At 52.7% G+C, this 20294-nt stretch overlaps 10 protein-coding genes across 10 annotated transcripts; 4 read left to right on the top strand and 6 right to left on the bottom strand.

The window, feature by feature from the left end:
- Positions 1–438: 438 nt before the first annotated feature.
- AYO20_10260 (hypothetical protein) lies at positions 439–1954 on the bottom strand (the record flags this gene model as incomplete). The annotated part of the gene is made up of 2 exons (XM_022648518.1): positions 439–600; positions 659–1954. The coding sequence occupies 2 exons, from the start codon at positions 1952–1954 to the stop codon at positions 439–441; spliced, it is 1458 nt and encodes a 485-aa protein (XP_022495545.1).
- An 888-nt stretch (positions 1955–2842) lies between these two features.
- AYO20_10259 (hypothetical protein) lies at positions 2843–3946 on the bottom strand (the record flags this gene model as incomplete). The annotated part of the gene is made up of 1 exon (XM_022648517.1): positions 2843–3946. The coding sequence occupies one exon, from the start codon at positions 3944–3946 to the stop codon at positions 2843–2845; it is 1104 nt and encodes a 367-aa protein (XP_022495544.1).
- Positions 3947–4470: 524 nt separating this feature from the next.
- Positions 4471–5497, bottom strand: AYO20_10258 (hypothetical protein; the record flags this gene model as incomplete). Its single annotated transcript, XM_022648516.1, has 2 exons — positions 4471–5274; positions 5330–5497. 2 exons carry the CDS (start codon positions 5495–5497, stop codon positions 4471–4473), a joined length of 972 nt encoding a protein of 323 aa, XP_022495543.1.
- A 456-nt stretch (positions 5498–5953) lies between these two features.
- AYO20_10257 (hypothetical protein) lies at positions 5954–7024 on the bottom strand (the record flags this gene model as incomplete). The annotated part of the gene is made up of 2 exons (XM_022648515.1): positions 5954–6823; positions 6878–7024. The coding sequence occupies 2 exons, from the start codon at positions 7022–7024 to the stop codon at positions 5954–5956; spliced, it is 1017 nt and encodes a 338-aa protein (XP_022495542.1).
- Positions 7025–7342: 318 nt separating this feature from the next.
- AYO20_10256 (hypothetical protein) lies at positions 7343–7843 on the top strand (the record flags this gene model as incomplete). The annotated part of the gene is made up of 2 exons (XM_022648514.1): positions 7343–7396; positions 7454–7843. 2 exons carry the CDS (start codon positions 7343–7345, stop codon positions 7841–7843), a joined length of 444 nt encoding a protein of 147 aa, XP_022495541.1.
- Positions 7844–7873: 30 nt separating this feature from the next.
- Positions 7874–9097, bottom strand: AYO20_10255 (galactose-1-phosphate uridylyltransferase; the record flags this gene model as incomplete). Its single annotated transcript, XM_022648513.1, has 1 exon — positions 7874–9097. The coding sequence occupies one exon, from the start codon at positions 9095–9097 to the stop codon at positions 7874–7876; it is 1224 nt and encodes a 407-aa protein (XP_022495540.1).
- A 585-nt stretch (positions 9098–9682) lies between these two features.
- On the top strand, positions 9683–10818 carry AYO20_10254 (hypothetical protein; the record flags this gene model as incomplete). Its single annotated transcript, XM_022648512.1, has 2 exons — positions 9683–9724; positions 9778–10818. 2 exons carry the CDS (start codon positions 9683–9685, stop codon positions 10816–10818), a joined length of 1083 nt encoding a protein of 360 aa, XP_022495539.1.
- Positions 10819–12136: 1318 nt separating this feature from the next.
- AYO20_10253 (hypothetical protein) lies at positions 12137–12947 on the top strand (the record flags this gene model as incomplete). Its single annotated transcript, XM_022648511.1, has 4 exons — positions 12137–12232; positions 12308–12352; positions 12406–12475; positions 12523–12947. The coding sequence occupies 4 exons, from the start codon at positions 12137–12139 to the stop codon at positions 12945–12947; spliced, it is 636 nt and encodes a 211-aa protein (XP_022495538.1).
- Positions 12948–13193: 246 nt separating this feature from the next.
- AYO20_10252 (hypothetical protein) lies at positions 13194–15196 on the bottom strand (the record flags this gene model as incomplete). Its single annotated transcript, XM_022648510.1, has 2 exons — positions 13194–14943; positions 15006–15196. The coding sequence occupies 2 exons, from the start codon at positions 15194–15196 to the stop codon at positions 13194–13196; spliced, it is 1941 nt and encodes a 646-aa protein (XP_022495537.1).
- A 3423-nt stretch (positions 15197–18619) lies between these two features.
- On the top strand, positions 18620–18955 carry AYO20_10251 (hypothetical protein; the record flags this gene model as incomplete). Its single annotated transcript, XM_022648509.1, has 1 exon — positions 18620–18955. The coding sequence occupies one exon, from the start codon at positions 18620–18622 to the stop codon at positions 18953–18955; it is 336 nt and encodes a 111-aa protein (XP_022495536.1).
- Between the last annotated feature and the right edge of the window lie 1339 nt (positions 18956–20294).

Here is a 20294-nt window from a genome sequence, read left to right as displayed (position 1 = left end):
GTGTGTGTGTGTGTGTGGTGTGTGTGTGTGTGTGTGTGTGTGTGTGTGTGTGTGTGTGTGTGCAGAAACCATGGAAATGCAGTCAAAGTGAAGACAGAAGACAGAGAAGGAATTTTGAAGAGATGTTGTAGGCGCAGGTGCGGCTATGCTGGGCAAGGCGCATTCGACTGCATCTGTTCAAGGACGTTTGGACGAATCAGAGTATAGACACCTGGACACCTACACACGATATTGACTGATATTGTCGTTCTTGTTCGTCTGTTAGTTAATAAATCGCAAGTCCACAACTGCCGGATTCCCATTGACTCCTCTGCTGCGAGGAACCGGTGATGAAGCCTTCAGACCTTTCAATGTTGAGTAAACCTTCTGCATTTTTAGAATCATCTGAGTAGATGTATGGTACAGTAGAAGTTGAGCTAATTGAAACATGTCGATTGCTCACTTTCGACGCTTCATAACCTTTATACACATCTCTTCCAGGCCGTCCTTGGCCTCGCCGGGTGGAAATGCGCTGATTGAGGAGACAGCCTTGTCTGCATATTCCTGAGCCAGGGCGCGAGTCTGCTCGAGACCGTCACTCTGCGATACGATGTCCCTAGCCTGTCAATGATAGTCAGCTTCAGATTGCAATGACATGAAGAATGCATATGGAATTCACCTTCTGGACATCACCCTCTTTTGAAAACTTCCTGCCCACCAATATCCCTAACTCGGGCCTGTTCCTCCATGCGAACAACAACGGCGCGGTCGCCAATCCTAGCTCCAAGTCTGCACCGGCAGGTTTCCCCAATTCGGTCCCAGATATGGTATAATCCAACATGTCGTCCACAAGTTGAAACGCCAGGCCCAGATTCTTCCCATATTGATATGCAGCTTCGACCACATTGGGGGCGCACTGTCCGAGTAACGCGGCCGCACGACAGCTTTTGCTGATCAGACTCGCGGATTTCAGGTATGTTTTCTGTAAATAGTATGAAATGGTCTGCTCGCTCCAGCTGGGATTCTTCTCGTCACTCGCAGTGTTCTTCAGTTGCATGAATTCGCCTTCCACAAGATTCGCAATCACTGTTGCAAGCAGCTCTGTCACTTCGGGGTCACGTAACCGAGCGAGAGCCACGGATGCGCGCCCGAGCATGAAATCCCCTGCCAACACAGCCATCTTGTTCCCGAAGGTGGTGTTTGCGGAGGGTGCTGAGCGGCGCGTGGTGGAGTGGTCTATCACATCATCGTGGAGAAGGGAAGCTGTATGGATGAGTTCCGTGATCTCCGCCAGTCGTCGCTGCGAAGGCAGAATGGATGTATCGTTAGGGAAGGCATATTCCGTCTCGTTCGAGGCATTCGTCAATGGTGACACGGCAGAGGAATAGTTCAGGAGGTCTTTGTCCGGATTCTTGTCCAGCAGCACAGACGGACTTGTAATCGGTGTGTCAATAGCACTTCTGGATAAAGTATGCTGCACATCATATCTTGGCCGCGGCTGCTTCGCAGCAAAAGCAGTCGCCCTCGACATCAGCAGCACCAGTAGCGGCCTGACATGTTTTCCTTCGCTCTGCGTATAGTATTTGGCAACCGTGTCTAGTATCGGGTGTCCCGAACCAAGCAGCTGCCGGATGTTCTTGTTGAGGAATTTCAACTCTTTCGCGACAATCTTGAGGGGATCAATCGTGATATTGCCGGTCGGTTGTCTGGCGGAGGAGGGGAGGACCTCAGCGACCGTGCTTTGGATCTTTTGAACTGCTGCGGCCCATGATGGCCGAGGCGAGGAGCTCGAGAAGTGACGTCTCGTTTGCGACTGGGCAAGTGGCGAAGCTGACTTTGGATACTGTGATCTCGTCCGACACCACGGACACACTGACGGATGTGAATTCAGTCGTGAAGAAGCTGTGATGGAAGTCGTGGCCACTGGCTGCCAAACGATTGTCGACTTCGGAGAAATACGCCCGCGTCCCCCCATGGCTGCGAATGGGATTAATTAAAGCTAGTAAGAGATGTCCATGAAGCTGAAGAACCTAGGGACACCCGAAGGGAATTGTACAGGAAAAGAGCGGCGGGTGTGATGGGGAGCTTCTCAGGTCGAGGGAAACCAATGGAGAAGTTCGGGATGCAGCGCGATTGACTTTTTTTGAGTTTATGGGATTTGCCAGGGTCGCGCATTATGTAAGCTGCGACCACATGTCACCCACCCACAGCTATGATCGACTTCTCAACTCCTCCAAAGCCTCATTGTGAGTGACCAGGAGAATCTGTCAGCTTCGGTCGATCCGAATACGTCAAGGAGACAGATAACGCGGTGTACCTCGATCAACGCGAGATCTCCCTAGACCTACTCCGGTTTTCTCCTAAAAGGGTGAGCATGACTGCATCGAACACACTTGTCCATAGGTATATATGCCTGGACGGAAGCTTTGATTTCCGGGTATACAATGAGGATTTTGGGTAGATTAGTGATCCGAATTCAGGTCACTTTACCTAGGTCAACCGGCGCGGAGTGTCAGGTCATTTGTCCAAAGCCCATCATGGGCATTGGCATTCCAACCAATCTTACAATTCGTAGAATCCGAGCCAAGGCTGGCGCCTCTCATCGCCCGTGTATACAGCACCTGTTGAAGGAGGGTATTCCGTCAAGAAGAGTTGAGGACACAGGCCACGGGAGGGTCGTCTATCTTGGCCATGCAAGGCTGGAGACATGCGTCCCAGGGCATATCCTGCACTCCCTCAGCCTAAACCCCTACGATTCATTCCGTGATGAACCGCAACAACATCCCCAGACGCGCACGGCTGTCTCTTAAGATCAATATCAACCCCCCAGAGGCCGATGATGTGGTAGATAAGATGGATTTCCTCACTTGAAACCATTCTTCTCTGCCCATTTGCGCCAGACCTGCCACTCGGAATAAGATGCACTCGCTTTCAGCCCAGTATACCTGATCGCCTTGAAGTCTTGGACTTCCTCCCAAGGGTGTGGCGGCCGAGATTGTTGCTGGTCGCTTGCGGTCCCTCTAATCGACCCTCGCAAAAGTCTCCTCGCAACACCGTGACCCGCGGATCCTCCATCCCACCCTGCCTTCTTCATCAGACTCTCCACCGTCTCCTCTTTCGTCCACCCTTGCTCGACCGCCACATCTGGTAGATATGTTGCGCCGTGCCGCCGATTTCGGTAGTTGAAGCTAATGCGTAAGCCGTGGAGGCCTAGAGTCCAGTCCATGGCATCCCGACAGGGCTCGAAGTCTGCGAGTAATGTCAGAGAGCAAGAGAGTGCGGGTAGCAATGCGGCCGGGATGGGCGAGAATCGCGTATCATCAAAAGCCGATGTCAGTGCGTAGGTGCTGAGGCCCGATGCGAGTGGGAGGGCCTCAAAGGTTCCTATACATCCTCTGAGAGCTTTGTTGCCGGAGCGGCCTACTGTGTTCCAGGTGACAAAGAGTGGATACGATTCGGCAGCCGAGAGTTGTGATGCGTACGAAGGGCGAGAATGAGAGCTCGATGAAGTCGTACTGGAAGGAGTGGTAAGCTGGGAATTGGAAGAGCTGGCAGAGAACAGAGAAGGGGAGGACGTTGAAGACGACCGCGACGACGAGCTTGAGGCCTGCAATCGAGAGATGCTGGGGAGTTGAGGCCCGGCCTTGTTGCTATTGTGTCGGCGATCAAAGCGTTGGATCTCTTCTTCCCCAGCGTCGTCCTCCTCCTGGTCGCCTTCTTCTATATCTTCATCATCATCATCATCATCCTCCTCGTCGCCGACCTGATCTTCTTCAGAGTCCGTCACCTTCACAGGATTCTTGCCATTTCCCAACTCTTCCTCTTCCGTCAATGCCCCACTGGACTGATTGCCCTTTATGTAATTCTCATATAGCTCGAGCACCTTCGGTAAACTTGGAGGATCTCGACGTTCAAAGCTGGCGGACAGCACTTCGAAGCAATAGAAGCAGTGCGCTGGACTAGCCATAGATTGCAATCGACGTAGATTGAGGACTTCACCAGCACTGTGGGAATGCAGACAGGTGGCTCAGACAGTGGGGAGAGAAGGAGGGAGATACGGAAACGCGGTTCACGTCGACCCCTTAAGTCTGAAACAGACGGTTCACAAGCCAAAGGAACACAATGAGAGACCAAAGAGGAGTTCAGATATAGGCTCGTGGGAGACGAAAGGAAACAGGCAGAAGAGAGGCACCGAAAGCGAGCGTCGGAGGTAAGGGAAAGGAAAGGCTGGTACTATAGATACGGTGATGGTGTTGGCGGAGCAAATAACGCAGGCAAGGCAGGTCAAGTTGAGGGTTGACTCTGAACCGCATCACCCGAAGCGGGTCCTCGTTATCGATGACCATCATGAGGCGGAGATCCCCAGGAATCACAAGCACAGCGTCAGCCACAAAGTCCACCAAGTGTCCCCACTACAGACGGGTGCGGCCACCAGTTTCCTCCAACACTCTTTGTTTTGTTGAGCGCGTATCTGTTGCATACCGAGTAGCTTCATTTCCAAGCGTCCACGTAGCCTACGCTGATGCCCAAGCCTGCATCACTCTGTCCCGCTGAGTTGCCAACGTCAGATCCGGCTCCAGCACCAGCGACAAACCCAGGCAGAGGACTCCTTGTTGTACTTCTCTCAAGGCTTCTCCCCGTGATCGACGAGTTGTCTCCTTCGTCGTCGCTTTCATTCTCTTGTGGTACCAGCCGGACAGATCCGCCCCCTTTCCCTCTTCTCTCGCTGGCCCGCATCTCGTCCTCTGCTTTCCTCTTCTCCCATTCTGCGACCAAATTCCGGTAGTAGACCTCTGCCTGCACTGTGATACTGTAGTACTCAGGAGTCCAGCCAGCCTTATTCTTACTTAAGGGGTCTGCGCCCGCTTGGATCAAGGCGCGAATGGCCTTGAGGTTCCCCCATGCACTTGCGTTGTGAAGACATGTATTTCCCAGGTCGTCCTTCGCGTTCACATTCGCACCGTGGACAAGGAGGATCTCTATCGTTCTGTTGTCTTCCGGGGTCGGTCTTGACGGGCCGTTGGTCGCAAAGTTGCTGAGATTCGGCTTAGGGATAATCTGGGAGGATGCTGCGAGATGGAGAGGTGTTTGGCCTTTGCGGTCTCTGCGATTGACAGTCTGTGGGAACTGCCTGCACAGGAGTTCAGCAACTCCGGCCTGAGAATTGGCCGCAGCTAGGTGCAGAGGTGTTTGGCCGTCTGTGTTGACGGAGATGCCCCGATTGTCGTGCTGGGCACTGTAGATCCAATCTTCGACCGGGCGAGTGCCATCATGACCGAGAGATATCAGAAACGCCTGTGTTGCGGTTCAGCGGTCAGTAAAGGTGGCTCCTGCCGCAACGTGTACTCACCGCAATCTCTTCCAGTCCATATTTCGCAGCAAGATGCAACGACGTGTTGCTCTTGTCTTCAAAGTCCGGGTTTTGGAGGTATGAGAGATTGTGCTTCAGGATTCGCTGCACTAACGCGAGATCATTGAGTAGAATGGCTTGCCGCAGGGACAGGTCAACGCGGGTCATGGTCGAGCGTCAGTTTCCTTGCCAGCGAGACTGAGCGCAGCATGGCCATGTGCTCGGACACAAACAAACTCGCTGTGTTAGAGGTCCACGACAAACAGAGGGTTTTACGGCTGAAGGGTTGGGCAGGGAAAGTTACTGAAAGTTGCACCGCGGGGTGCAACGTTTACAGCATGCGGCATCGGCGGGAAGTTTGCGTGTTTCAAACGCCCGCAGTGCCCCTAGATACTAAAGCATTTACAGAGTGCAGGGCTTCCCCACACGAGGCTGAAAGTACCGAGTACAGGTAATGTTCTCAAGTAGTACTTGTAGCTCAAGCATTGTTTTACAGGACCCCTCTATACTTTGATGTTGGCCATTTCCCAGACCACACAACTCCCCCAAAACTCTTGCAGAGACCGACTTTGGCGAAGTTGCCAGATCGGGGGACGCCTGCGACATTAACAACAACCCCGTCCATCATGCAGCCTTCTTGCCCTTCTGTGCCTCTCGCTCTGCCTTCTTCAAAGCTCTTCTCCGAATATCCACATGCATCTTCCTGTTGATTCCAAGTAAAATGCTGCTCATCGGACCAAGCACGCCCGTGATCAGCGCTGCAACCAGGGCGTGGCTCCAGTACGGAGTTCCACTGTACGGGTAGCCTATGCTCCCACCTCTCCGACCAATCTTGGCCAATGTGGATTTGACAAACGCCTTTTCTGTAGGGACCTGCCAGTTCGCTCGGCGGATCTTGGACATTGACGACGTGACCAAGTACGAATGGACAAAGAATACGTCAATGCCACTTGGAGCCAGCTCGGAGGCAAGCGCGTTGGACCATTGTTGAAGGAATGCTTTTGAACCAGAGTATGTTGCCAACAGTGGTGTAGGCGTCAAGCCGCCGAAGGATCCCATTGTCAAGATCAGCCCTTTCTTTTGTGGTAGCATGCTCGGGAGCACCGTCTGAGTAGCCCGCAGTGTTCCTAGGCAGTTGATATTGATGATGTTTGTCATTTCGGGCAAGGGTGTTTCCGCAAAAGTCACAGGAATACTGTGACTCTGGCCCACGTTGTTGATCAGGATGGCAACGCGTTTGCCTTGTAGCAGCGACGCCAGCGATGCATAGTCTTTATCCAAGTTTTGCGAGAAATCCATGGCGAGAGTTTCCACCGAGACGTCTGGAGAAGAGGTCTTTATCTGGGCCGAGAGGGATTCGAGTTTCGACGCAGTTCGGGAGACAAGGACGAGACTGAAGCCTCTCTTTGCCAGCTGTAGGGCGTATTCCTTTCCAATGCCATCGGATGCGCCGGTTACGACTGCCCATGAGCCTTTCCCGCCGAACGAGGACAGCTTTTGAACGACAGATGTTAGCCACAGGTCCTGTACACTCTCTTGCAGACTTACAGATTTCCCAGGCAGAATGAAAGTACTCAGAAATACGCGTGTCGCGGTGAAGGCGACCGAGGCGAGCGTGAGGACCCCAATGCCAATGAGCAGAGTTGAGGGGAGACTCTGCTGGCCGAGGGGCTCCAGATCGATTGTCGTTGCCATGCTTGGAATCAAAGCAGACGATTAGACCGGTAGTGACAGACGGTTTGGACAGATAATGAGACCGCCCAAAATCATTGTACGGAGCATGCGGACAGGACCAGTTGGAATTATTTTACCCGGCGTGCCAACAAGAATCGCTAAGGGTCTGCGCGGCTTCAACCCAAAGCGGAAACGGGTCGTCTTCATCTCATCAACGAAAAGTGTTGAGGAACTTCAGACTCCAGGGCCTCACACCTCCGTCCACCTTTGAGACTCTATACTTTCTTGGAGCACTCCGTGATTCCGAGTGTCCATCCAGTGCAGTGTCATATCTCCAAAATGGCGTCTCTGCTTCCTCAAGCAGAGGGATACCTCCCCCTCTACATTTTGTTCGTACGTTGAACTGCGCCAGGAAAACTTACATTGCTCTCCACTAACCTCGAACTCCAGGTGGGCGTAACTGCGATTGGAAACGCCATTCAATGCTACAATACCCTCTCCTACACGCGACGTCTCTACCCAGGCCAAGCTCCAGCAACTCAAACCAAGGGCAAATCCTCCCCAGAAGGGAGCTCCCCAGCTACACCTCTCTCCTCGAGGACATTTGGGACGTGGACACTTGCAGTTGGGATCGTCAGAGTATTTGCTGCCTATCACATCAACGAGGCGTCGTGGTTTCAGATGCAGATGTTGACCAATGTCATTGGGCTTGCGCACTTCAGCCTCGAAGCATTTGTGTACAAGACCACTTCGCCATCAGGGCCGTGGCTTGCTCCGGTCACTGTGGCGCTGATTGGGTTGGTTTGGAGCACAGTTCAATATGGCTTCTATGTCAGATAAAGAAATTCTTCGAGATATCACCATTGGGTATTATGAGCTGAGTTCAGTCTTGGGCTTGTCGGACGCTGGCGGGGTCTCAACCACCTCTCCTTCGTTACCGCCGAGTTTCTTCCTGTACAATTCTCCTCCGCAATTCTGCAGCCTGACTGTGGCTTGCTCCGGTGTAATATCTCTCTGTGGCTCTCCCAGCATTTCATACCCGACGAGGAATTTTCTGACCGTCGCGCTCCTCAGAAGCGGAGGATAGAAATGCAAGTGAAGACTGGAGCACTCAATCTCCTCTTCGTTGCCGTCCAGCGGCGCTTGGTGGATGCCCATACTGTAAGGAAAACTCGTCTCGAAGAGGTTGTCATACCGTCGAGTGATCTCTGCTATTGCCTCGGCCAAGTCCATCTGTTCCTTCTCGCTCAAGTCGATCAGAGAGCGAATGTGTTTGACGGGTAATATCATGGTTTCAAAAGGCCAGGTGGCCCACCACGGGCAGATGACCAGGAAAGTCTCATTCTGGAAGACAACTCGCTCGTTCTTTTCTCGTTCGAGACGGGCGTAGTCAACCAACATGTGCCCACCGCCCTGTTGGCGGTTGTATTTTCTCAGTTGTTCCAATTCAATCGCGGCTTCTTCAGGCAGCGATGTGGTCGTCCAGATCTGGCCATGCGGATGAGGGTTGGAGCAGCCCATGGCGCTGCCCTTGTTCTCGAATATTTGCATCCACCGATACTGGTCCCTGGGTCGTCCAACGTCTACATGGGGGTTAGATGGTGGCAAATGAGTCGGTTTAGCCTGCGCGACCAGCGGTGACTTGGGGGAGATATGCGCCGTGTAGATTTCAGTCCATGTCTTCACAATTGGAAGAATCTCATCGGGTGACATGTCCGCCAGTGTGACATTGTGCGCGGCACTGAAGGTCAAGACATAGCATTTGCCCTTGACTGGCTCGGCCTGTAGCAGAAGGCTGGACAGGCTCCCCGGTTCGTCTGGAGACTTGTAATCTTCTTGCAGCTCTTTGACGGCGCTGTAGTCGTTCACAAACACGAACGTGTTCTCGTACTTGGGGTTGACATCTCCCGAAGCCCTCGTGTTCCCCGGGCACAGGTAGCATTTAGGGTCGTATACCGGGAGGTCAATGACCCCAGGACTCTCCTGCTGACCTTGCCATGGTCTCTTGGTGCGGTGAGGGGATACCAGAATCCAGCTGCCACGCAGAGGGTTATAACGGCGGTGCGAGATGTCGTCCAGGATCTTGTCAGGCATTGTGACACTCGTGGTGTGGCGGGGGATGTTGTTGCCAATGAAGATTGCCCTGCGAACTTTCTCAATATCAGGAAAATGTGGACCTCATTCAGTGGGCCAATGCAACATGGCACTCATGGCCAGTATATCGCCATAATACGGCAGACCCGGTGTATCTCCGCCTCAAGACAATCCGCCAGGAAAACCATCATGGCACGCATCTGATAGCTGTAGTTTCTACCTACAGTCCAACAAAGAATGTTCGCGGAAAAGCCCCTCGTTGCGGGCGCAGCTTGATTACGTCAATGGGCTTATCGGCCACGCCCGGCAAAAAGCGTATCGGCCATTCTTGGTTCTTGTCGCGATCAATGAGTTTCCGATCTCGGGGTCGACTCATACATCTCCTGACCACATTATTACTATACATTTTCTTGGAGCAATCCTACTCTTCTGGTGAAGAATTGAATCGACGCTGTTGCCGGGATCTCTCTGTCTCTGGCGCTTATGGTCTGCTGGATGTAGTCGGCCAACCCGGTCTTTGATCGATACCCTTTTGTTGGTAAAGCCAACGTCAATGGGCCGAGTCGTGCCCCGTCTGGTGAGATGATGGCTCGCAACCCTCGATGCCTGTACGATCTCCCCAATGAGGTATGCTTGACACGCCGGCCCAAGGGCGGGCTTTTCTCGTGCTGAATTCACAGATACTGGTGTCCATCCTCTCGGGGTTTTCGACTCAAGACCTCCTGCCGCTGGTCGTGGTCTCGCGACGGTTCCATTCCCTCATCCTCAGAATCCTACATTTCCGACTTCTCCTCGCTGCGGCTTTGCCGGATTACAAGTTGATCCTGGAAGCGTACCATCCAAGCAAGCGATACAGCGACCCTTATTTGTTTTGTACCTACCTTGGTACCGATGGGCTCAGTTCCAAACACGAAGGCAAGGGCAGCCTCTACGAAGACTGTGACGGAGAAGAAGGAAGGCTCGCGAAACTAGGTGGGCTCTACAGCCGGTTCAGACCCGAGCGGCCTGGAGTATCGGGTTCAATGCCCGCACGACGGGTTGCGGGCGCCGTGCTGAATACCGCGTCATCCTCAACAAGTGGAACAATGCCCATCTATGCCGATGGAGGCGATGGAGGTTTCACCAAAGTCATGCACACCCTGAATCTCGATGCGGACGAGTTGTTCGGCCAGTTTTGCGCCTATGCTAGCCTTGTGAGGCTTGGACCCCGTAGAGGGGTCTTTCTCAGCAATGTTCACATTGTGCGATCGGGCCAAGGCGTCATGCGGGTGTGGAAACAATGGCTCCAGGATCGCGCCCAGGACCTATGGCAACAAGAGCAAGAGATGGACAGTTTTAAGATGAGTCCAACACCAACCACGAGCTGCCCTTCGATAGGAGCGGACAAAAACATCATGTGGACCGACTACAGAAAGAACGTTGGTCTGCGGGTCGCAGTGCGTGATCGCAATGAAATGCTTTATGGAAATCGTCATACCATCGACTTGGACGACATGCCCATGACCTTCACGATCGAGATCCAAGGTGAGTTCTCGCTCCCCCTCCCTTCCCCTTCTTCTCAGTCCGGTTTCACCACCGCCAACTGTTTCCGCGCAGAGCTGGTTGTGCGTACAACGCATTTGATGCTGGCCGTGGAGGCATCCACCCAGCAACAAGGCAATATATCAGGTAAAGCCCTTATATTCGGGAACTTCGCCACCGCAGCCTCGTCACAGTCGTGATAGGGCTGGTCTATTTCAGGGAGGAAACAATTTTTATTTTTTTTTGGATTTGATTTGAGCCTTGACCCTCCCCAATCAGTGGCTCTCGTACTACTACGACATCCTCCCTCCAACCTCCAACCTCTATATTTCCAACAATCAAGCCACCAATCTCCCATCTCTGTCTGCCACTGGATTCTCTCCCTCCAGGGCAGCAGAACACTCTGGGCCAGGGCGACTGACTGTGACGTAGGGACATCCACGGTCCCCTGGGCGTTCCTGGGATGGGTAGCCCGGAATGGTGAATTTTGGACATAGAAATTTTGGGTACCCAAAGCTGGAATTTGGACTTCTCTGTAACAATTTGTACTGCGCAGACACACTTGACTTGGCTCTATTCCATACTTCTGCGGAGGGGAAGCATCTCGATTTCATCGGCTTATTCATGCTGCATCAGAGGGCCACCGGGGCCATGATTTGCGTGCTCGTAAACGCGTCAACCAAGCACCAAGGAGGTTGGTGCTGTTCTGGTCTGGTCCGGTCTTGTCTAGGCGAACCTGCGATCCCCTTTTTGAATGCATTGGCGGCTCCTTCGTGATCGCCGCTGACTTTGCCGGGGTTTCCTTGTCTCTTTGATTGTATAGTTGGTTATATTTTCCTCGTCCCTTCAGTTCTCGTCACTAAGTCACCTCTCTGCCCGTCTCTTCAAATATTTGGGACTTTTCTGGCTCCGAGAATCGTCGCAGGCCGGAATCGTCTCTTCTTGACCAGTTGCTGTTTCGGCTAACCACGAGCCCTGCAGCAAGCGACCTGCAAGCCACAAGCTCGTGGCCCACTCTACCCGTGTTCAGAGCTGTCCAACTCGAAGGACGAGCAGCTCTTGTCTCCCTCCGCGAGCTCGTCCGGGCTCATGATATTGGTGGATAAGGATTGATGGCTTGCATTCACGGCCTACGTGGCCTCTGCATCACCACAACAATCAGAGCCATGACCCTCACCGGTTGGAGTTGGACGTCGTCGACCTGAGGCTCTTCGGTTTGGAGGGACAAATTGAAGGACCAGACCAATACCCCGCTCCAGCTCTGTCGAGGTCTCGACGCTCCCCCATGGCTGTCGATTGGCAAGTTGCAAACCCGAGCCAGCTACCTCCCGCCAGCTCTTTCCCCCTCCCGATATTTCAACAGCGATCGATCCCCGCGAGCCAGGTCTTTATCTCTTCTTTTCGCCACTGATGATCGCTCCGTCTGAAAGCTTTCTTGCATGAAATCCTTCCGCTTGGCCCCTAAAATCAAGATCCTGTGCTCCCCCACAAGGCAGCTGTTGCCCCATCTCAGTGACAATGCCTCAATATAGCACTTTTGCCATTCCGACAGAAGGGATATCGCGAGAGGTAGTCGAGTGCGATCTGCCCTTTTACCTTGGCCGGGATGCCAAGGTAATGGAGAATAATGTACACAACTTGAGGCCGGTTCACAGCACAGCCTCGAGCAGCGAGCTGACTCTGCCACAGAAAGGCGATCGATATGTCATTCAGTCATTTGCAGAACCCCCGAGGGTAAGTATTGCCAAGGTCATGTCAAGTCGCAACCACTCAAGCCTATGCTGCAGCACATGATCAAAGCTCTGCGCGATGACACAGCAAGGTGGTATAGAAGCGATGAACACAAGAGACGATTGCGTGAGTATTCCTTTACTTCTCAGTTGAATGGTACTCACGAAAACCAGGGTACTCGGAGAGTCGAATCCATCAGGATCGGAAACGGGCTTCCCAGGGACAGGCCATTCCTCAATCACAACTGGCGAGGCACAACTCCCGCGACAATCCCTCAGGGAATGTTGCTACAGGCGTGTCCCCGATTCCAGTGCCGTCGAGACCCTCTCTGGTACAACGGTATAGCTCAAGCAATGGTTCGGTCTTTGGGTCGTCCCAAGTCTCGCCTGGGTCCAACTTTGACAGTGGTTCTCGGTGCCAATCGAGGCGTGAGTCAGACGCAATGTCTTCACTAGATGGCGGTATGATCAGTCGGACAATGTCGGCGTCGAGCGCTGCTAGCAGCTATGGGACGAATGGCACGTATGGCTTCAACCAAGATCCGCCTGGAGGCCGAAACGGTGAATGTAAGCCTTGGAGCTACCCGAGCAGTGGTTGAACGCAGGTTTGGAGGCCCATCTAGTTTCTAGTAGACGTTTCGATATTGAGTGTTCCTGTTCAGCGACAGTGTTGGACCGTGATGCTAACTGAACGCAAACACGTAAGACAGTTTTACCAGTGGCGACCGAGGCCCCCCTGCATATCTTGACCGGCTTTGAGGCAGCGTACGGTGAAGGGATCTACAAGGGTCGATCCCTTGCTTGAGAGAAATGTTGGCAATTCAGTCGTACGTATAGCCTCCCTCTCAATGCACCCCTGATGGTGACTGTTGTTGCTCACACCAGTCGGATAGTGTGTCTGCCTCGAGTATCCTGCCTTGTGCTTTGAGGATATCTCTGAGGAGTTGGAACGAGTGAGTCGACTTTGGGTTGGACTCGCCTAGAATGCGGTGTCTGTTCCGCACGACTTCTCGCAGGAGCTGCTCGCCAAGTTGCAGATGGTCGCGCCTCCGCGCGCCCGTTTCCTTTTTGGCCAACTGGAAGAGGAAGAATGCGTGTCGGTGCTTCGCCTCCCAACTATACGCATGCTGCTCGGGAAAATTCTTCCGCACTCGGGGCAAGACAGATTGGACAATGATAGCTTCGGCCCCTTCTGCATCTCCGCAATAGAAGGTGGCCCTGGCTAGGGTGGCAGCGGCCATGATGGTCTCAATGCGGTCGTCTCCGAACTGCTCCCACTGATGGGTGAGGTCAAGCAGCTCTCTTCGAGCAGGTTCAAAGTTCTCGGGTGCCCTCACTTCCCTTTTCAGCTCATTCTCCAGCATTGCCCAGGCCAAGTTATACCTGGCAGTCAGGGCGGGCGCGGATGATTCGGAGAAGGCAATCTGCATCTGAGTCACAATGTCCGAGAGGCGAGCAATATCATGCGGCGGGCAACCCGCACCACTACGCTGGAGCATGTTCTTCTTGAACTCGATGGTCATGGTCAATGGGTTGTCGAGTCCGCAGTGTTTCTTGGTCAACTCGTCACATTTGGTCAGCAGCTCCGAGAGCCTGTCCCACTGGCCGTAACAGTCAAACAGCACCGATACAATGCTCAGCGCGCCCAAGCATTCTCCAGCAGGGAAGCTCTCATTCGTGAGCATGCACAAGAAATTGAACCGGGCATTCGTCAAATAGTACTCGGCCCTCGACTGGATCCTGGCATCATTTTGGCCGGCGCAAATCAACCAGTACAGACAGTACATGACAAAATCGGCCGACAGACTCTTGTCGTTGAGCTGGCGGCTTCGGGTATTGTTGCCGAACCGGTAGATGTCCAGGTCCAGGTCGCTAATCTCTTCAACGACAGCGGGGGTCGCTGACAGCACAGCATGGGTGAAGTCAGACGGCCATTGCTCGCTCGGGTCATTGTTGTCCCATAGCTGGCACCAGCCAGAGGGGATCGGCTCTCGCTGGGCACGCCAGAATGGGCCCAAGATGTTCGGGATAGCTGGCTGACTGCGGGACAAGAGTGCCTGCTGCTGAACCGGAGTATTATCACCATGGATGATGCTCCAATCGACATGCAATCTTTCGGCAGCGTCTACGGGACCTGGTAGAGTCGTGGCACGATTCAGCTCATGGGCGAATTCACCCGAATGTCGAGGGCTGGACTCTGGTGACGGGATGGGGACCTTCATTGGGGAGATAGTCCTGAAGGAGGCGTGAGACTCCAGAGAGCCAAATGAGCTGGCAGATGGGGGCGTTGGCGGTAGGTGGGAGGGCGGTGGCTGCTGAGGCTCAACCGGAAGTGTCTGCAGGTAGATATAATCGGGTATCTTGTCGGTCTGGGTGATGCAGGACAGGAGGTCGGCTTCATCGACCAGCTTTTCATTTCTCTGGATGTATTTGGTGATGTCCTCTCGCCGCCTCGGGTGCCCGGAGAAGATGACAACCTCGTCGCGGCCTTCACTCCTGGCTTGGTCCAGCAATCTCAAGATGAAGGCGGCATCACGCTTGGTGAGTTTGTGTCTGAGGCCCCAGGTCTTCAACTGACTCTTGTATTGCTTGACTCTGGGGACATGTTTGCGTTAGCACATGAGGTGGTAGGACTGATCTGGGGGAGGGTTTCTCACGAAAGATTGATACCATATTCCCTTCTCATATAGTCCATGATCCAATTCAGGGGCCGCTCCTCATGGATATACAACTTTTCTATGCGGTCCTTGTGAGGGCCGAAAGCAACATCGCGAGTCTGTTTTGATTGGACTCGTTTGTAGCCCGAGCTGGGCTGGGGACGAGGTCGTGGCAGGTTTGAGGGTCTCATGGTTACCCACAGGCCTTCAAGCCCTTCAAGCCACAACCGCTGAATCTGGGATAGAAAGAATGCGGGAAAGCACGCCAGCCCTTGGAGGGCAGCCCGGGTTAAGGTTGTACACTTGTCCAAGCAGGCAGGAGACAGACGCGGGATGCCATGCGAGGTTGAGGAACAACAGGATCACACCCAATCTAAAGGAGAGCTACAAACGCCAGATGCTGCAGCCCAGGCCACTTTGGACTCTTTGTAGCGAAGTCGAAGGCCGGACATTTTGTTTCGCTGCAGTGGCAAAAGAGGGCCCGTCATCTGGCATCCTTTTTACGAGTACCGAGTAGTAGCAGTTTCCTTGCTCTTGTGAACCAAGGCAGAACGGGGGTTGCCTGGAAGGGAGGGAGGAGCCTCACGCGCCTTTTTTGGGGGCCGCTTTTCTTTTGGAACCTTGGAAGACGGGCAAGGGGGTCACGGAAAGAAGGGTGAGAGGGATGAGGGAGTCATACAAGTTACCGAGTCAGCATAACTAGCAGTCAAAACAGCCTAGTTGGATGCTGGTGAGAACCATGGAAATAAGAATAACCCACCTAATACAAAGGTTCCTTCGAAACAAGAGCCATTGGAACCAGGGGGGATGGCATGAATGGAAGTCGACGTAACGAGTAATGAACGAGGGACCGAATGGTTGGGACTTGGATGTGGTAGGTAGCATGGAGACAGTGAGATACAAAGATTCCATAATATTTCCCACTCTTTTGTTTGTGGAGTTGTGGCATGACTGGATCAGAGAAAGGAGGCTGGTCAAAGGAAAAAGGCTTGAGCCAAAAGTTCCATCAAGTGGTCAATGCGATGAAGTACCAAGAAGGTGTTGTGGTAGGTGTAGCATTGATGGGTGGCAAAAAATAACAGAAACATCCGCATCTTACTTGGTCGGAGCTTTGAGTGACCGGAGCGGGGCGCGCGGTCCTTTCCTTGGGTCATGAGTTGTGTGGATCATGGATGGACGGGTGGTGGTGGATTGCTGGATTGGAGGATGGTGAATGGTGGATGGATGGATGGAAGCATGAGTGAGTGAGTGCGTGAGTGAATGAGATGGTGAGAGGATGAGAAGATGAGAAGAAAAGACGCAGTTTGTGCCTAATTCAGTTCCGCCAGGCATGAGGAAGGAACGAAGGAGCGAAGCACAGAGGGCAGGAGCAGAAGCGGGAACAGGACCAGGAACGAGCATGACAGGGAAGACAGGTAGGAACCACTGTGCTGCTGCTACTCAGTTATGACTACATGCCTACCTACAACCTACCTTCGTAATCTACGAGTAGCTCCCTAGGTACTCTACCTACACAGTCCCTACCTAGGGCAGACACTTACCTGGACACCTAGACATCTCCCTGGACACACACACCTACCTAGCATCTAGGCACCAACGCACCTACGTCGACCAAAAGTGAACTAAAAAGGAGACGCTGGTGTGGGGTGGTTCGCTTCAAAGGTTCCATCAAAAGATCCCTTCTCTCTTGTCTGCCTCTCTGTTAAAAAGGCAACCATCTCACCACCTCCGTCATTGGGGCCCGGATGCTCCTGTTCAGCCCCCGAGCGCTATCCAAATTCCATGGTCAGCTGTATCATGATCCCGGGGCCTGATGAGCACTCAAAGGTGCTCGTAGAAAGGCCGCGTGGTTCCCCGTTCCGATTCCCTTTTGACAATCAATTCCCTTTTCGTTTAACGATTGAGAGAAGATTATCTTTGCTCTCTGCGTTCTTTTGTGAGGAAAATGAGCAGACGGGGGCAAGCGAGAACAACAGTGGAAGCATCACCACCATCGCTATCACTACGAGTACCCCGTACTGCTACGCACCACTCAACAAATAATGGGTCCAAAGAGTCTTTGGGGGGATTGTTCCCCTACCAGTCAGCTCGTTATTATGAATGGATGTTTGATCAAGCGCCCACAGGCTCCTCCCACGTCCCCGAGTCCCAGTTACATCCACTCATCAGTGTCACCACCATCACCAACATCACTACGTACACCTGGGTGCCACCATCATCTTGGCTGCTTACCATCCCCCTTGTGGAGTTCAAGCCTCTCAGCAATCACCCCTGGCAATCCAGCTTTTTGGCTATTGTCCGTCGTCAGAAAATTAAAACCTACGAGTACTCGGTTTGTCGTACTGTACGAGATATGCTCGTAACTAACGCCGTTATTGACAGGACCATCACCTGAGCATGATGATTTCCTAGCCAAACTAACCCCCCCCTCCATGCCGATCACCGGTGAGAACAAAGGTCCTTCGAAAGTCCTTGCTGACAGGCTAAGCGATGTTTGTTCCCCGAAGCCTCAAGACTCATCAGGCTGCACTTTTGTGTCTACTCGAAGGGAGCCCATGCCTTAGGCATCCACATTGTTTGGCTCGATTGGCTCGATAGGCTCTTCTGTCTGGTCCCTCTCCAGCTCCGCGGTCCATCTGAGACCTTGCCCGCCTTGATGAATAACGACAGCCATCTGTGGGGATCGATATCCGACTTCTTCGCTTGTTTCTTGCTTGCGTTCAAGCATGCTTTCAACCACTTACTCAAATGTTCGAGACTCTTTGATCAGACGGTATCCACCCTTTGTCATTGTCTAGCACGCAGAGGACTTTTCGATAGACAAAAATATGTCTGTCGCTGCCGTGCTTGGTCCGACTGGGTTCCCCCCTTCTTGAACGGTGGAAGCAGAAGCCTTTCGCTACCATCACACCCCGGTTCATCGGTTCAAGGTGACGGAGACAACCTTAGGACTTTGAACAGATTCGTGATTGCGCTGAACGTGGTCATCTCCAACAGTTTTCATGGGAACCTTTGAAGGCCACATCAGTACACAAGGACCGCTTTGACTGTTCCCTCCCCATGGTACATTCAATAGCTGTATACGAGACATGTCCTTGTTGATATATGTCTCCCTGTTGCAGGCAGTTCATTAAGTAGTCCTCATGGTTTCCCATTTCTTTTCTCACCCCCAACCCTTCAGTCGATTTTCCATGTGGATGAACACATCGTGATTGAACGTACATACATATATCAATCATTGCCTCAGGTTTATCGAGAGACCAATACAGCATCACTTGACGACGGATCACGGAACGTCTTGATCATCCACCCGTGGAACTCGAATCACCTCGCCACCTCTGCACCTTTTACTGTTGCCAGCAGACCCGTACACGAAGAAAGAGAAGCGATCGCGATATACCTATTCCGTCGTCGTTGTCGTCACCGTCGTTCCCACTTTGCTATACCAGAGAGTCACATCACGAGAAGATAGATCTGCCACCACAACACAACACAAGAGGGACCAATATATCTCTCATCAGGTGCGACTCTAATAAGTCACAACCCCCGAAAAACAAATCAATCCCCCTACGAATACGAACTAAGGACCACCGCTCCCACCCCACCCCATCAAGATGCCGCCGCAGATCACCACCTCAGACGCAACCAAGTCAACCCGCCACCACACCTGGAGCAACACCAGCGTCAAAAGCGGGAGCACAGGCGGCGGTGGTGGCCACCACCGTCACCACGAGCACCAAGACCAGAGACCGCAGCTGCAGCAGCGACACGGACAGCACCAGGACCAAGCTGCCAGAAAGGCCTCGGAGGTCGCGACGGTGCAGCGATGGCTCAACGGGGGCAACAACCCCGGGCGAGAGGACGTACTGGACCGCGTGGCGCGAGCGTTTAAGCACGGCACGGACAAGGGCGAGGGGGAGGCGAAGACCAAGACCGAGACGAAGTTGTGATGGTCGGAGGGCACGACGATGACGACGGTGGTGACGGTGGTGATAGTGGTGGAGAAGGGGATGAAAGATGGAAGTCCCGTTACTCAACACTTGTTTTCCGGGAGGGAAAGGTCCCCGGTGAAGGGATGAAACTCTACTCACCAACTTCGCTATCGAATCCATACTTTCGTACAGATCATAGATGTATAGATACCTACAGTACTACTATTAGTTCAGATGCATGTCCCAATCAGGGTGAAACAACCAGGCATCCATGCAGTAACGCGGGCTGCTCAGTTCACATTCCATCCATTGTCTTTGTTGTTATTGTTTCTTTGATCAATTCCGAGTCTCGAAAGGGGAAATGGAAAGAGAGCGAGAGAGGGCGTGGAACTATTATTCTGATGACTGCTCAAGTCCCGCGGAGAAGTGATATATCCATTATTATTATTCCCATTTTTCCTCCCATTCTTACCTATTCATTCATTCCCAATGGCATTAGCATTGGCATTGGCATTGGCATTGGCGTTGCGTATTGCCTAATTGCTCATTCCCCATTGCTTTCCAACTGCCACCCCATCGTGCTCCTTTCAAGGTTTTTTATTTTCCGGTTTCGGGGTTCCTCAACGGCGCCTACCACCTCCACCACCCACCATCCAGCGAACTGCGGATACTTGTCTTGCCGTGAATTTTGAATTTTGAATCCAATGAAAAATGGACCAAATGGACCAAATATACCCAAGTAGGTACTCATGTAGATATATTATATGCATGCATTCAATTATGAACCCATCCAAAATTGGCCATTCACTCGGCCGTCTATCACAACCGACTTTCTCGGTCCTTTGCTCATTGATCCCTGGATCTTTTTGCTTGACGGCACCTATATGCGCCGTAGCAAACGACTCGCCGCCGTCGACATATTAAAACCAACTCAAAATCTCACTCGCTAGGGTCTTGGTGCCTGTATTCCCACTCCTCCCTTGGTGTATAGCCCGACGCCTTCGCTATGCATCGATCCAAAAACAAAAAAAAAAAAAGAAAGGAAGAAAAAAACATAAAGAAACAGTTCGACTGGTGCCATCGCCATTCCAATAAGGCCTCCGACAATACACACCAGTGACCAAAGATCCGACCCAACGCGATGGCAGCAGATACTTGGTCCCTTACCAAAACATTAGCGCCTCATTCCAGTTCGTGCGCTTCAGCAACACCATGCAGAAGCTTGGAGTTGTTCTTTTGTCTTGCTTTTCCACTCCACACTCCATGTGATAAGACCTCAGTCTCCTTCTTCAACATGCGCCAGCAGTCAAGCTTCGCCCTTCTGTGGTTTAATTCTCAAAGGTCTTTTGCGAAAAGA

The sequence above is a fragment of the Fonsecaea nubica genome (assembly GCF_001646965.1).
Source record: "Fonsecaea nubica strain CBS 269.64 chromosome Unknown Scaff106, whole genome shotgun sequence".
NCBI lineage: Eukaryota > Fungi > Ascomycota > Eurotiomycetes > Chaetothyriales > Herpotrichiellaceae > Fonsecaea > Fonsecaea nubica.
The sequence above is the reverse complement of the archived record's forward strand: the minus strand, read 5'-3'. Positions and strand labels throughout refer to the sequence as shown.